Source organism: Watersipora subatra, chromosome 5 (assembly GCF_963576615.1).
Source record: "Watersipora subatra chromosome 5, tzWatSuba1.1, whole genome shotgun sequence".
NCBI classification, from domain to species: domain Eukaryota; kingdom Metazoa; phylum Bryozoa; class Gymnolaemata; order Cheilostomatida; family Watersiporidae; genus Watersipora; species Watersipora subatra.
Window position 1 is genome coordinate 15,269,752 of NC_088712.1, and position 17,145 is coordinate 15,286,896.

The following is a 17,145-nucleotide window of genomic DNA, read 5'->3' on the forward strand; positions in this document are numbered from 1 at the left end:
CTTTTACGTGTTGAAATCTTTTGACTTTTTTTACACCGTTTCTTTTTTTACTTTCTTTCAACAAGTTTGAATTTTAGCCTCGACTGCTTGTCATTATTAATACGTAGCACCAACTACAATAGACTGCCCTAACAACATTCAGCGCAGTTATTCACTCGTTATTCCGTTTTCAAGTTTGTCAAAGTCTTATGAGAAGTCAATGCTCAAATTTAAACAACAACTTTGCAAAGTTTGTTTGTTTTGCTGAAAGTTTGTTTGTTATTTAATAGTTATTTAGTGTCAAATATATTTGGTGTATATGTCTATGTTTATGCTATCAGTGACCGATATGTTTAAACAAACGCTAAAGATGTTAGAATTTAATGTTAGCTGCAAAGCATTCATGAACTTGGAAGTGTGCATAACAGCTTAGTGCATTGGAAAGGTATCTGGGAGAATTAATGTATTATTTTAGTTCTCGAACCAGTTGACACAAAGTTTGTTTTAATATTCATTTAAAATACTTTACAACATTTTATCTATACTGTATATACTATACACATACAGTATTGCACAATATTGTATGGTTATATATTTCATATAATGTCATATGTAACGTGTAATATACTTTTTTGACTACCATCTATGTGATTTTTGTATTTCATATTTCAGAATAATAATTTTGGTATAGAGTATATCAACGTAAATATATACATAAATATATATATAAATATATATATAAATACATGTATATATATATACTCATGCTACAGACAGTACTGTTTCGGCTATTGAAGCCTCATCAGTGCAGCTCAGAGCTTTGGCAAGGGACACAAATCCCATTACCAATGAGAGTTGACTTCCTGCCATTTAAATATATATATAAATATATATATATATAAATATATATATACATATAAATATACTCACGCTACAGACAGTACTGTTTCGGCTATTGAAGCCTCATCAGTGCAGCTCAGAGCTTAGGCAAGGGTCACAAATCCCATTACCAATGAGAGTTGATTTCCTGCCATGAAACAACTAGGTTGCCTCACAGATTTAAGAAAGTCAATGTGCTGACACCAGAGTGCTCAAATCACAAATATATATATATATATATATATATATATAAGTTAATAATATTAATATAATAAGTTAATAATAAGTTAAATAAGTTAAAAACTTGTGCTGCCTATAGACAATTTATGTCACAGCGACATAACAGTTCACTTTCCTCTAAATAATATGTTTTCTTGTAGCATCATTTCTGATGTTCACTTTATGTAAGTTTAGGTTTCTTAAGTTGGCAAAATGGTACTGTCTTAAATCAGAGTATGTTTCAACCACGGGCTAGCCGGGTCACGCAAGATTTTCACCTCGCATATACAAAACAAAAACAACAGGGTAGACACACTTTTCGCGGTCTTCCACACGAATATTCAAAAATACTAACAGATGTCGATTCTATCGGCCAAACACAACCTACTAATGGATGAGCAACCTATTAATGTATCCGAATACCTCATATAAAATAAGCCAACGATGTTACATAATAGTTAATACCCACTTTTCTCTGGAAATATGCCTGCCCGCGGTTTTTGGCCAAGAGTAACCAGGGTTCATTATAAACCAAAATGTCTTTCACGGGTTCCGGAGGTAGCCCGTTATTGGCATTATCGGGTGGGTCCATTGCTCCCGTACGGAAACATAAACTATTTTTAAGCCAATCAAATTCAACTGCGGTCAAAACATCAGAGTTTGCGGTAAATTCAAGCGGATGAGCATCTGGGTGTCGTATGGTTGTTGAACTGTGTTGTGATTGGCTTATATCGTAGCCTTCATTTGGGGGCCAGGTCTTTATATGGACACCCGAACTTAGTTTACAGTACGGGCTACCTCCGGAACCTGTGAGAAACATTTTGGTGTATAATGAACCCTGGTTATTCTTGGCCAAAAACCGCGGGCAGGCATATTTCCAGAGAAAAAGTGGGTATTAACCATTATGTAACATGGTTGGCTTATTTTATATGAGGTATTCGGATATATTAATAGGTTGCTCATCCATTAGTAGGTTGTGTTTGGCCGATAGAATTGACATCTGTTAGTATTTTTGAATATTCGTGCGGAAGACCGCGAAAAGTGTGTCTACCCTGTTGTTTTTGTTTTGTATGTGCGTGGCGAAAATTATTGAGTGCGTGACCCGGCTAGCCCGTGGTTTCAACCAGTAAAGCTAGTAGTGAGAAGTGATGATTATCAATTCCCACAGGAGGGTCAGAACAATGTTGCTTTAATTCAAATATATCATAGCGTGCAATCTCTTCTTTTACACACTCAGATTCTTGAGATATTTCAAACATTGATTTGCTGATGTAGCCGCCTTCAGATACCTTTCGGTGCAAAGAACAGTTGTTACAACACCATCAGAGGGAGCAATCAAGCCACAGTTGTTTTTAACTATTAACAGAACATGAATATCATCATAATTGCTAACTTCCTTAGACTGAATTAGGGAAAGTCTACATGGCTCACAACGCAAATTTTAAGGCATTTTCTGACAAGCCAACCAAATAAATATACAGCAATGTTACCAAGAACAGGATGTGATGTAATGTTTCGTATTCCTTCAGGAGGCATAGTTTGTCTGTCAATAGCATCTTCACTACTTACTGTTGGTGGCACATAAGTGGTTAGCCTGTCTTGACAAGCTGTTGTTTTTGCGTAGTTGTCCCCCCCGTCGAGCGGCGAGCAACAACAGCTTGTCACAAGACATACTGCACCTGATGCATCAGCTGCACTTATAAGGAGTTGTTCTCTTCCGTCTACGCGGCTTGGCTGCGATGTTATTCCGGTCGCTCCATTAGTAATCATAACGGATTTCACGCAAAAATTTATGTAGAAAAAAACAAGATTACAACATTTAACCAAAGACCAGTTTCTGTGATAAACTTTAGTAGAACTTAAGAATAAAATAAACTTAAAATAAAATCCCTAAGAACAAATAAAACTGACTGATACAAAAATAGAAATAAAACTGCGCGCACAAATACGACATGTTTAGTCGCTGTTGTGGCCTAAGTTCTCAAATTCTAATAAAGTTTACTGCAGAGAGGGGTCGCCAGTTAAACGTGATTATCTTAATTTTTCTACATAAATTTTTGCGTGAAATCCGTTATGATTACCAATGGAGCGACCGGAATAACATCGCAGCCAAGCCGTGTAGACGGAAGAGAACAACTCCTTATAAGTGCAGCTGATGCATCAGGTGCAGTACGTCTTGTGACAAGCTGTTGTTGCTCGCCGCTCGACGGGGAGGGGGGGGGACAACTACGCAAAAACAACAGCTTGTCAAGACAGGCTAATAAGTGGTAGAAGCTTGTAACAATGCAGTGTCATCCGTAGATCAGACATTACCAGTAGCCCTGGTGTAACACCACATCTTGTAACCATGCCCATAAAGATATGCTGGAACTGCTCTACTGATGGGTTGTTGTTCCAGCCTCCTGAAAGAATAACACTTATCCTTTGTTGCTATTGGAAATAAAATGGAAATGGTGCTAAAATATAGACTGAACAATAATGATTTATCAGTTCTATCGATCATAGACTCATTGAAATGGGCACTACATGGGAATGCATTTTTGCTGGGGATCTCTTGCCACCTGGAAACAGTCCACCAAGTATGCCATCTTTATGGCTCTTTCTCTTTACTCAGGAAACCTGATGATAAGAAAACTAGGTAATTAAATTATTAAACAAACATACAGATTAGGATTTGTGGTCTTATAGTCAGACATCCCTAAGGGAAATCTTTATTGAAAAAGATAAAATTGAAAGATGACTTTAAAACTTTGAGAGAAATGTACTTTCGATGTTCAGGATGCTTTTTGCGTTTTAAAACATTCTTATCAACTAAAAAAAATGTACTTTATTGACAAAAACCTGCTCTGGTGATAATGATTGCAGTTACTGACAAAGTTTGCTCCATGTAACTGGCACTTCTAATCTATAAGAACAGTGACTGTTGTTATTTGAATTTAGCAACACCAGTATTGACCTAATTTGTCTCCAGCACCAGCCAAGATGAATCAACCGGCAGCATGAATTAATTCTAGTAAAACAGTTAAAAATAATGTGTAAAATAATAAAATTAGGTAAAGGTTCAGTAATTCTGACTGTGAGTAGTAACAGAAGCATGCTACATGTGCAAACCAGCTATTAGCAAGCTACTACTAACCAGTTGCTAGCAAACTACTGCTAACCAGTTGCTAGCAAGCTACTACTAACCAACTGCTAGCAATCTACTACTAACCAACTACTAGCAAGCTTCTAACCAGCAAGCTTCCAACCAGCTACTGCTGTACTGGTGCTAATAATGTCGGAATAAAACGCTAAACTCACTTGTGAAATGCTTTAACAATCTTTAACCCTTAGTGTTGCAGGGTTGTCGTAGTAGTAGCAATTGATGGCAAAACACTGATTTCCAGCAGGTAAATGGTTTTTTTGGATAACTAGGATCTGCCATTTCTCTAATTGCAGCCGGAAGCCCATGCAGCATTGCTCAAGATGGCGCTCAAATTGTCACGCGGATGTTCATTGGTTTAGATAGGCCAACGCCATTTCGAGGGGTAGTATAATTCAGTGTATGCAATTTATTATTAATTATGATACGTGTGACATCTACTGTAAAACCTCTAATTGAATACCATGGCATGTTCTTTTTTAACCCTTTCTCTATAGCGGCGGTCAAATAGAGATGGCAATCAGATAGAGGCTGACGTTGTACTTTTCAATTGGCTGGTCAGAACTTTGGGAAGATAAATTTAGCCCTTTGAAGGGCAAAGCTTCGGTTGGCTATATTTTGCCCTCTTTTTCAGGTGGAGTGACATTAACCCTTTTGGATGCAACAAATCTGCTAACTTACCTCTAGCTTGTCAAAGATCTATTATTAAATATGCATTGAGAAGCAGAAAAATATCTTTAACAATTGATATCTATTGCTAGCAATTAACCTGCAATGATTTTATTGCCTGTGTCATTCTTTGCGATTTGTAGGAGCTTTCAATTTTCAGTTCATTCTAAATTTGAAGACATTTCCATTTTATGTATATCTATGTTTAACTATGTTGCATGAAACCTCATTGCACTCATTGATGTTTGCTAGTTTGCAGCCAAAGCTAGCTTGTTATGTGCAATAGAAGACGAGTTACTTCGCACAAATACATGTAATGATGACAACTTTTAGCCTACAACTAGTCATTCATATACCATCGTAAATGTAAACTGTTTTTATATAGTACATGTACTTCGAAGTATCAAGACCACGTTAAACAAAGAACTATTAGCCTGAAACAGCTAACAATTATTTCTACGGCTTTGCTGATCAAGTTTCAACAAGAAAAAACGAAAAGCTTTTGAGTTGGACGAGAGAATTGATTGTTGTGGATGTCAATGATTAATTATTAATACGATTTTGTGAACCCTGTTCTACCGATCACTTGCTGGTATGGGTTCGTGAAGATCATAGAATGGCAAAGTTGCTTATATAGCGGTGATGTTCAATAAAAGGGTGGGGCAGTATTTTTCAACCCTTCTCCCAAAATGGCTGTCAATTACAGGTGGCATCCAAATAAAAGTAGCGTTCGATTATAGGTTTTACTGTGTCATGTGTACCGCTGGTGAAAAGGACATGCATCTACATATATATATACATGTATCTATAAATATGAACATAATCATAGTGTCCATAATAGAATAAATCAAAATATATATGTACACATTTTTGGTAAGAACACTACAATTATGTTGATATTATGTTATGCCTCACAGAAATATTTCAGGAAGAGCGTCATTTCACCAGAGATCAAGTCAACAGGTTGATAACCGAACACAATAAGTCCCATACTGTTTTAGCAGCAGGCAACTAAATGATTTAATTGCCCCTAGAGAAAAACCTGCTCTGTGATAACTACATCCAAAGCTTTAGTAACTACAGAGAAGATTTGATGATTGACAGAGTTTAAACTTGTAAATTAAAACGAGCTAATCCACAATGCCATTGGCTGAATAAAAAATAATTTACAATCAGACATACACTGAGCAACAATGCAGGTTTTTTACACCGAGTTTTTTCATGGCAGAGAAAGGATTTTTACGGTCATACTGCTCTGGTAGAATGCATACACCGCAACAAGGCTCCTTCACCGTAGTGTTGATTGGGACTCCCATAATTTCTACTCCCCAAGCATTTGAAAATATTCACAATAAGGATGCATCTTACTTATGGAAATCCTTGAAGAATATACAAATGCTATTATTACTTGAATTAGAAATGAGAAAAATGTTGCCTTCCGTGGTATATTTGGCAAGTCCAGGAATGACACAATCCATCCATCAAAGCACAGTCTAGCCTCCAATCCTTGACAGCCTATTCAAACTGTTAACATAATTATAAACAATAAACAACAACCCAATGAGCCTCTTTTTCATCCTGTTTCATTCAGAAGCAACCCATCCCACAGTTCAGCCTGCCTTCAGTGAGACCCTGACCTATTTATGCAACATTACGAGATAAAAGAGCAGATCATATTCCTAACAAGTCATGTATATCTAGGTCATCGTAATCAGCTGTTTTCCTTGCAGGTAATTTGCTCAGTTTTTCCACCGGCTTCGTAGGAGATGCTGACTTAGTAACTGTCACGGATGATCTGCTGCCTGAAGATGAGTGCTTGTGCAGCTGTGAGCTACGGGTTGATTCATGGTGGTGAAGTCCTGAATCTAGCTTCCGTCGTTTTTTACTCGAACTAGACGACATTCGTTTGTCCTACAAACATATAAGTAGTATTATGGCGCACTCATCCCAAAATAAGCGCAGCGGGCACCCCAGGGAATATTAACATAAGATTTTGAAATGGAACTTTCAGACACCCTACAGAAAATAAGTTGCAATGCAGCGGATGGCACATCCAGTATATACTCTCGACTATAGGTCGCACCAGTACATCGGTCACACCCCTGGTTTACCATTGTCAAAGTGCATATTTTGGTTGCACTATAACCTGGGTATGGAATTACACTGTCCATTTCTACCTTGCTAAAACTAACACCAATGTGATCTACCGGTAGGCCCATAAAAAATCAATTTGTGGGCCTATAACCTACACTTGCCGATATGACATCACATTACACAATGCAAATATTTCATGCACACAAATAATGGAAACGCAGCCACAAGCTAGTAAAAGGTCAAGGTCTCCTATAGAGCACCATCACTTAAAAAAGGAGCAGTACTAGTGCACGGCCATAATTAGGAAGTTGCAGCAACATCAGGAGGGTGGGTCAGTACAAATCTTAGAAACAAATTTAAATATGCATTTTCTATGTACAATGGAACCTCGGTTCTCGAACGCTGCGGTTCTCGACTGAAAAATTCGAGATTGGTTTGTTTTGGATCTCGACCATAAATTCGGTTCTCGACCAAACCGGAACACGCTCATTTGAATTAAACGTTCGGAACAGATCCGGAAACAACATGTTTATATGTTCAACGACGTTGTCATGAGCCACTTGCGGGAGGTTCTCAAAAAAGGGAGAAGTTTCGCGTCATTAATTCTTTACAAAAAGGAGCCCTTTGGCAGGACGTGGCCTCTACCAAAGATATTTTCTAAGGACACAACTCCTCCAGTCAAGTTACCCTAAATTGTTTTGGAGGAAGATTCTTCTTCAAAGAATTGAAGTAAATGTGCGATTGCTGTTTCTATTTTCTTTTTCACACGATTTGTGATATAACTGATCTGTTGCATTTTTTTGCTGTTTCATTATCAATTTCTGCGATTCTTGGTATTGTATCATAACCTTTAGTATTTTCGATGTTTTAAGAGCAAAGCATATAAATGTTTACCTTTTGTTTCCTTTTTTCATCCTCATGGATAGAAAATATTTTATTAAAGTTAAACACGATCTATATCTACTAGTTTTTATTTATAGTACTAGCTGTGCTACCCAGCGTCGTTCGGGTAATAGAAAAGTCTTTACACAGAAAATGGATTTGTATTTAACATATAACAACATTTGCCATTCTAATTTTCAAAGAGATTGTCACATCATGAGAAAGGTGTTTTGTCTTTTTCAACAATGAGAAGTAGTGAGAGTCGCTCGCTATTAGCCTGCGCGCTATCAGCCGGTACTTTTAATAATGTGAGCGAACAGCTTCTCGTGACGTTATGCTATGACCTGCGTCATACGCAAATCTGTTGGGTATTTGCTCTCATATACTGACTTATAATCACAAGGTAGCAATTCAATTTGTGGTCTAGTGGATAGTGTGTTGGTCTGGTGAATGGCAGGGTCCCGGATTGAATCCTCTGCGGTATGGAATCTTTATCCCGAGATATCAAGATCTATAGCCGGAAAGCGTACACACATACTTTGAGAAGTAGATATATAAATGCAGCATACAGTACATTTACACCCTAAACTGTACCGTACAGTTTATGGTGTAAATGTTAAAAAAATACTTTACTGAAGTTGGAAAATCGACTAGGAACAAATCAAAACTTACATATATTAATTCTAATAGGAAAACCTGTTTTGGATCTCGAACTTCAACTCGATTTTCAACCAACCTCCTGGAAAGGATTGTGTTTGAGAACCGAGGTTCCACTGTATAAAAAAATATTACTGTGTGAAAATGCTATATCATTCCATTTCTGAGTCATTGCACTCACATATAGGGGCAACTTGGTAATAGACGTTTGCATTTTACCATTTATGTCTGTCCAGTGAATAAATTTTCCCTCTAATCAGGGCTGATGTTTTGTTAAAAAAGTGCGACTAATCTGTGAATACATGTATATACGGTTATTCACCTGCCTACAACAGTTAACTGTCGTGTGGATTGTTTCCCATTCGAGCCTGGAAGTAATGATTGCAATTGTGAAATGGCTCAAGCGGAAATAAGATGCATTGATTGTCCAACTCTTTCAAAGGCAGATTATTATAGCGACAAAAATATGTGTGGCTGCATCCTGAAAAGTCTCCCTGGATACATGGACAGTCATTAATATGTTACTAATACAATGAACTCTTCTTCCTCAATCAAAAACAATTGCAAATAATAAAACAATAAATAAGAAAACTGCCATTATTTCTGATAAAATCTACTGCTGTAATGAATGTAGATCAATAGAAAATATTACGACTGCGAGAGAAAACGTCAAAGCAAAACCCTGAATGAAATGACTGCAACAATAGAGGTCTGAAATGCTACTCAGTCTAGGAAATTGTTGAGGTTTTAGAATGACACCGTCTCCATGAATGGACTGAGCTCCAAAAATGAAATTCTCAGAGACACAATACTAGATTACGTTGCATAAAATTTTTTCCCACAACACAGATGCCCCCTCTACTCAAACCATGTCATAACGGTACTTGGTGAATTAACAAGTGGATGGCCTGCATTTACCTTTTCCGCCACAAATTAATTGTTTTACGAGACATGATTAAATATTTGAGGAACCTAATACAGTAGATGCTCCTATAACGCATATTTATACATAAAGTAAAGAATTTATGTAAATGACTTGCTTCGTACAAAGTAAAGAATTTCGTATAACAAAACGTGTCAAGTCGGTACAAATTCTCAAATTCGACATCGATAACGAGAATCTCGTAGTTGGCCTTCAAAATATCGCTTCTCTCTTGCCACACTTGAGAGAGACAATGACGTAAAGGGCTCTCTCTATCTATATATATTTCTCAAAGCACGGCTGTCATTCCGGCTATAGCTATTATTACAACAGCGGAGCTGGACAATGCTGACGTTACGTCATGGAGTACCATCATTAGAAGCCTAGCCTTATTAACAAGCTTAGTGAAGTTTTTCATTGGCAATATGCCAGGCTAATCGCTTGAAAGGTACAGTTGTTAGACAAAGTTTCTCTCATGATATGTATGTAGTTTGAAAGTAAGAATGGGAAATGTTGTTATATGTTAAATACAAATCATGTTATATGTTAAATACAAATCATTGTTATATGTTAAATACAAACTTTCTGTCCAAAGATTTTTTTATTACCCGGGCAACGCCAGGTAGCACAGCTAGTATATAGATATAGCTAGGACTTGTGGATGTCTGCTTTGGTTAGCCTGTTTCATAGTTCATACGCTTATTTTAATAGAGTCATTAATAGATTCATCACATTCACTTTTCAGTAGACCACTTGTTAATAATTCATCAAGGACATCTTCTCGTGTCATACAAGTTTTTAAGCCTAAACGATATCAAACCTACCAACCGGCAACGCTGGGTAATAGGTCAGCTATCTATATATAATAGTAACCCGGCAATCTAGTTCGCCATTAGAGATCGTCAGGTGTGCCGAGAAAGCACAGAGAATAAGTAGCTGTGCAATAATTCAGAAACACTTAAAGGCGATCTATAAGGCAGGAATTGGAGAGCTGAATGCCACAAGTTGTAGTCTCGTCGAAATCTACCTTTTGCTTTAATCTCGAACCGTGGTGACGGATAGACAAACAGTCAAACATATACCGCTCTTAATACCTGCTGTATGGATATTTTTTGTGATACTTTATTTTATACATATAAAATATATTGCAATACTTTCTCCTTTGCAGAATTGACCTCGTTTGATGTATGAAAAAAATGAAAAGAACTGATATAAATGACATTGAAGTTTTGCTCTCCTTATTGTAAAATTACCGTAATCACGAACCATAAACCGAGTGCAAATGATAAGAAGTAAACAAACCATTAATACTACAGTTACTGTCTAGTCGTTAAACTAAACAAGTTTAATCTTCTTTTTTTGGAAGGGCCAAATAAGTGAGTTTGGGAAGATCTTAGAACGGATTATAGTCTCAAATACTTGGCAAGTATGGATTAAGATCCATACTTGCCAAGTAGTTAAAAAAAACGGGGGATTGACGGTAAATGCAGTAGTTGAATCTGAAGCCTAGATTTCTGTGTGAAGTTCTTTTCTTCATTGGTACCTACATAAGACACCTCTTTCTACGATTTTATTTAATGTTCAGGTACTCTAAAATCAATGTGAAGTGATGGTCGTTTGCCAATGATATGTCACAGCTCCATGTATAATCTTTGTTTATTTATGAAAAACTGTAGAGCAAATCGTTAGACATCAATGTTGCTGAATCTAAATAGCCCAGGTTTTATGGCAATCATACGGTTTAATAGCAATCTGTTTCATTGTCGCTAACTTTGTATGATGACGCAAGCTCACAACTAGTAAACAAAGGGGAAACGACAAGTAAAAAAATTAAACCACTACTTTTATTGAAAAAGCTGGAAAACAGGAGATTTTGTGAAAAGGGAGACTGACTTAAAAAACTGGAGTATTCCGGCCAAACCGGGAGACTTGGCAAGTATGGGAAGATCTTAGAACGGATTAGGCAATTTACATGCATTTTACTGTTTTTATAACGTAGAATCCCTATTACATAAACATTCCTAAAACGGATTATGTATGTTATCGGAGCGTTTACTGTATTTGACAAGGATGCATAGAAGTTGTCATATCTTTTGAGCCACACAGTCAACGCAAAACATTTTGATACCAAATTAATCAGCATAAGATTTTGCATCAACGATGCCATAAAAACTACTGCGTTGCTGAATGAACTCAGACACTTTTCAGCCCTTCTAGCTACGACCTTGAGTAACAAGTTGAACATAATCCCGGTAGGATGAGTCACATTTCCAATCGGATGAGTCTATTATAGCTTACTGTATTATTATTACTGCTAAAAATCAAATAATCACTCTCAGTAGTACGAGTAGTACTATAGTTTAATAGTCGATCACCCAAAGTCCATTCTCCCAAAATTAGTAAAACTTTTGTAGCTGTAATGAATCTGAAACTTCATTGTGACGATAATGCAATAAAAAATTAAGAGTCCGCAAAATGAAACTGAGCTCAAGGTAGGCTGTGAGCATGGTTTCTATTGTTCCCTTTTGTTGAAGTACAGACACGACATGTTAACTCATTCGCAACCACGCGTGAGTTAACTCGCGTATTTATAACGTTGCTAGGCATCCAACGCAAGTTAACTCGCGTCTTAAATTTACCAACTCCTTGCATCGTCATTTTTCAATTATAAAAGAATATTTTTGATAAGCTAAAAAGAAGAATTTCTGGCCAATCAGATAAACTTTAAAATATGTCTCTATGACGTCTCTAGCAAAAGTTATAACCAAATTAGTACACCCATCTTAATATTTACCGAAACCGGAAATCATCATGCCGACTTGAAATTTTATTGTTCGTGGTAATTTTTTCAACTCCAGAAATAAATATGCAGATTCAGAAGGGGTAAGATATTGAAAGACTGCATAAATCAAATTAAAACATTACTTTTAATGTTTCCATGTTTTTATTAACTTTTAATTCTTCCTACTTGAATCGTTATGCTCGAATAAAAATGCACTCTTCACGCTGCCAGCCGTAGTGAGACTAACGTTATCTTTCAGTTTCGATAGGATCATATTGATTCTTAGAGTTGTCTATGAAGTCTGAAAAGTCAAGAACGGAGTTATTGAACATATTTTTATTATTTGAAACATTTTCATGACGTTTTATTCGAGTTATATTGGCATGTAGATTTGATATGCTTTTGTTTGAAGGATGATACTCGTGAGCAAAAGTTCGAAGTTAGAGTTTCAAGATTTTCATGCTCATGACTAACTGCATATGTATAAATAATATTTATAACTATGTATTGTCTGTAATAAATGAGTAATTTCAGTCAAACTTTGTATATTTTGCAGATTTTATGGCGCAAATCTTTGTTTCAGCAAATAACAATTTTTTCAAAATTGGAAATTTCCTGAAACTACCTTCTTTGAGGCATGGATCTACATAAAAGGGATACGAGTTGTCTATATGAATGTAATATAACTTGAAAGAGGAGACTTGGTTGTTTTTTGTGAAAATTGAATGAGTAAATTATCTCAAGTCTATCTCTTGTAGTAGTAATTTGAACTACGGCAACTTTCTGAAAAAGTAGCGGTATCTGGGGCTAATCGCCTAGAAATTAGTCGGTGCGAATGGTTAATGAATAAACCTAATCACTAATCAGAAAGCATTTGTATGAAGCCTATTAAAGCCACCACACAAGCACAGTGGGACTATTTCTATCGTGGTAGACAATTAGTTAATACAAAGAGACGAGAAAATACCTTCTTCTGTTTGATGACTTGGTCAAGCATCGCAGTAGACTCCTGCGCATTGGCTATGAGCGCCTGTATGCCGGCAGTGAGCGCATCTTCGGAAGGCAGCTCATCTTTGGCCATGGCCTTGAGGTCACTCACGGAGTCAACCATAGGAATGGACGCAGGTTTGTTCCATGCCAAATCAGTGTCTACTGTCACCGAGTCTTTTGAATGTTCAGCATCGGCGAGGGTCTGTGTCATTGTAGTTAGCTCATGGCTATCTGTTGGTGCAATAGAATCTACGGAGTCATGTGCCGACTGTGTGTGGTCTCCCGAATTTCGAGTGTCAATGATGTTGGTGCTCGATGTCACCTGTGTGTCATTGTCAATATCCATGTCAACCTCTTGTGAGGGCTGATCGAGATTGTCTGACTGTGTTGTTGTTGGCTGAAGAGATGAGTCGGAAGTGCTATCGGCTTTAATAATGTCCGGAGCAGGTACTTTTTGGGCTTCTAACGTAGAGTCAGCGGATGCTGCAAAAATATACAAAAATGGGATATACACAGAGGAAAAGCGTCTAAATCGGTTTACAGCAGCTGCAAGAAGATCTCCCTTTCAAATGATTCAAATATATCGCTAATGCAATACAGCTACTGACGTGTCACTTCCTGTGTTTTTCCATCCGGCTTATTTTCATTTATCTCCTCTTTCTTTGTCTTCTGTTTGTCGCTCTTCTGTTTATTAAGAGCCGTAATTGCAGTCCTATCACTGGCTGCTATATCTCTCAGTTTATTACAAAGAGAGTCAGCTTTTGTCATCACATTGCAGTCGGCCTTATACTTGCGGCACTGGTCAAAGAGAGGACAATAACCATAAACCACAGTGGCCACAAATTTGGAGATTGTTATACATCTACACTACGCCAATAATCAGTCAGCACAATGTATTGCACCTTCGGAAAGTCTGGACCAAGATGGTTCTTAACCAATGTTCGATTGAACTCTAAAAGGTTGGTGAGTCAGTCTCAGGGCTTCGGTGGATGTTTCTCAAAGGCAACAACTAAAGTCACACTGATTCGGTTGTTGCCAACCAAAAGGTTGGTGGTTATTGTCAATAAACAACTTTAAATGTAAATGCATAATTAACAACTAATAGCTAAATAGATTATATTTTACTACGAGGTCATCTATTTACGAACAGACATGTAATTTGCTATGAGTCCATGTATTGTATTTGTTTTGTTCTTTTAACACAGTGATATTAATGCACAGTTCATTTTGTGCGCCAATCTAGCATATATCTGCCTTGAATGTGCAAAAATCATGTTATATTTATTAACCAAGAAGGGTTTGGTGGAAACATGAAATGGGTAGGGTCCAATACGCCTAGCAAGGTTAGGAACCACTTGACAAGACAGATACAACAAGTTAATCCGCTTACATTACTAATCCTAGTCATTGTCTTAAAATCAAACGGACTACCTACTTCATGACTTACTTCATCAAAATGTGAATAAAGGTGATAGCGGCATAACATATCAGCAAACACATATGAGATACCATAACGATTGCTAAAACACAATTCACTATAACTCACTAAACATAACTCACCATGTTTTTTGTATGTTTTGTAAGAAAACTGACAGACGTGAAACTTGAGAACTTAAGGCTACACACAATATTGGGTAAGCAATATACTATGTTGTAGAGAAACTTTGCTTGGCATTACTGATAACTATCGCAAAATACTGAAGCTTCTTTAGGGCTAACACAAAGTACTTGGCCACCATCAGCTCTGAATCTAAATAAATATCCAGCTAATAGATAAACTACGATAGCGATACCTTTTTCAGCGTGTCAATGATCGCAGGGTACTTGACAAGCATCGCTGCAAGGATAGTCAGGTTGTCCAGCTCATTCATTGCATCTATACACTTGGGTACATCCTGCAGAACACAGTTTAAGAAACATGACAATATTGATATGTTACTTATGTGAAAAACATGATTAGGAACATGCTGATATAGCGAATACAGGAATACCCAAAGGATGTGATCAAGCAATCCCTATTATATCTGCTAAAGCACATCCTGTACAATATATTTAACCACAATTTTCAAAACCAGTTAGGTACTTAAAGTATTCATCAGTTTATCTCATTTTGATGCTATATATGCAGGCAAATGTATAGCCGATTGTTTACAATGTACATTATACACCTAGTTTAACACAGCAAATAATATACACTGATTATCAAGCTTTGAAAAGGTATTTATACTATATTAAGAACACATTCCCAACAGGTAGGAAAAACAGACTAATGAAGGTTTATCCTTGGCTCTCCAACAGACCTAACAGCCTACCCTCAACCAAAATAAAGGGAGCCAAAACTAAGTATGTATTGTTTTTAACGGAATGACCACAATGAAAAGTAAGTCATTCACACAAGTAGACTGAAAATTGGTCAATGATACTGACCTTTGTGCTAACAGCCAATGACCTTTTGATAATATCATCAAGGTCGCGGATCCTTTTTTCTGTTCGTATCCCTGAAAGACAAACAGAAATTTATATCATACCAGGAACCGTAGGTAGAATATCACGTTTTAGCTCAAATGACATGCATACAAGTAATGAGAGAGCATATCATGCTATAGCTAAAGGCTGGTTCACACTATATCCCCATATGTCATCATTTCCTTTCCACGTTCATCGTTGATTATGTGAACCCTAAACCGAAAGCGTCGCCAAAGCAATGAGGATACATCGGAAAAGTTTTGCATACCAGAGGATGGACTAAAAGAGGTAAGAAAAATGACTACTTTGTTGATGTTGTTTTTTCTTTTCTTCTTTTTGTTTCCGCTCCTCTTCCTGCTCTTTTTCACGTGCTTCCTGTCTCCGCCTCCTTTCTTCCATCTTCTCTTGACGTCTTTTCAACTTCAGCTCCTGATGTTCCTTTTTCCTCTCTTCCAGCATCTCCTCCAATCCCTTTTCTCCCTGCAACAATCATACCTTTGTTACCATACTCCCGCATTTAAAAAGACATGTGAGGTTACTTGGTCATGCTTCTATAACCGCCTTGATTATGTCTATGCTCACACCTCTACATATAACAATACATATGTACAGAAACCACTTGCACACAAGTCTACTGTTATATTGCCAATACAGATCTCTGTATATTAAGAATTACACACACATATATATATATATATATTTATACTTATATATATATTTATATCTATATATATATCTATATATATATTTATATCTATATATTTATATCTATATATATATCTATATATATATTTATATCTATATATTTATATCTATATATATATTTATACCTATATATATTTATATCTATATTTATATCTATATATATTTATATCTCTATATTTATATATATATATAGATACAGTCAAGCATGGATAACTCGAACTTCACGGGACCGAGCGAAAGTGTTCGAGTTATCAGAGCGTTCAAGTTATCAGAGCACTGTCACAAGTCCATGTATTTATTTATTTATTAGTAGATACATGCACATATACAAACTATAATAGAAATCAAAAGCATAAATGGCTTGTTTCAAATTAAATGCATCTAATGTAAAGTTTATAACTTTTTTATCAAAAAGTATAGGAGATTTTTCTATCACTTGAGATTGTTTTGTTGTTTGAGGTGATGTTATTGCCAGGACGTTTTTTTAGATTAAAATTGGCAAAACTTGATCGTTGTTGAAATGCTCAGAAGAAGAGACATCTTTTTCTTTTGAGCGTTTTACCCACGATCAATTTTGCTGATTTTTCTTGAAGTTTATGCGAAGGTTACCTCACTTTTCCATGCTTCCGAAAGGCATGGAAAAGCTAAGCTAAGCAGAACTTTGGTGGAAATCAAAATTCATCAAACCTTTAGAAAAGTCGTTGACAAAAATATTTTGCCGACGGTAGTAATAACGACGCCTATGATTTACGAAAAGTT

General features: G+C 36.5%; 1 protein-coding gene across 3 annotated transcripts in view; it reads right to left on the bottom strand.

The window, feature by feature from the left end:
- Window positions 1–6,319: 6,319 nt before the first annotated feature.
- Window positions 6,320–17,145, bottom strand: part of LOC137396292 (hepatoma-derived growth factor-related protein 2-like) — a 42,486-nt gene continuing 31,660 nt past the window's right edge. For 2 of the 3 annotated variants that reach the window (XM_068082489.1, XM_068082488.1), the window contains exons 11-16: window positions 15,987–16,161; window positions 15,643–15,713; window positions 15,009–15,110; window positions 13,824–14,013; window positions 13,193–13,698; window positions 6,320–6,799 (exon numbers count right to left, since the gene is read on the bottom strand). In XM_068082489.1, coding sequence (XP_067938590.1) covers window positions 6,560–6,799; window positions 13,193–13,698; window positions 13,824–14,013; window positions 15,009–15,110; window positions 15,643–15,713; window positions 15,987–16,161 — 1,284 coding nt within the window. In that variant the 3' untranslated portion in view covers window positions 6,320–6,559. The remainder of the gene's footprint in view (window positions 6,800–13,192; window positions 13,699–13,823; window positions 14,014–15,008; window positions 15,111–15,642; window positions 15,714–15,986; window positions 16,162–17,145) is intronic. The other variant, XM_068082490.1, reaches the window with a different exon arrangement.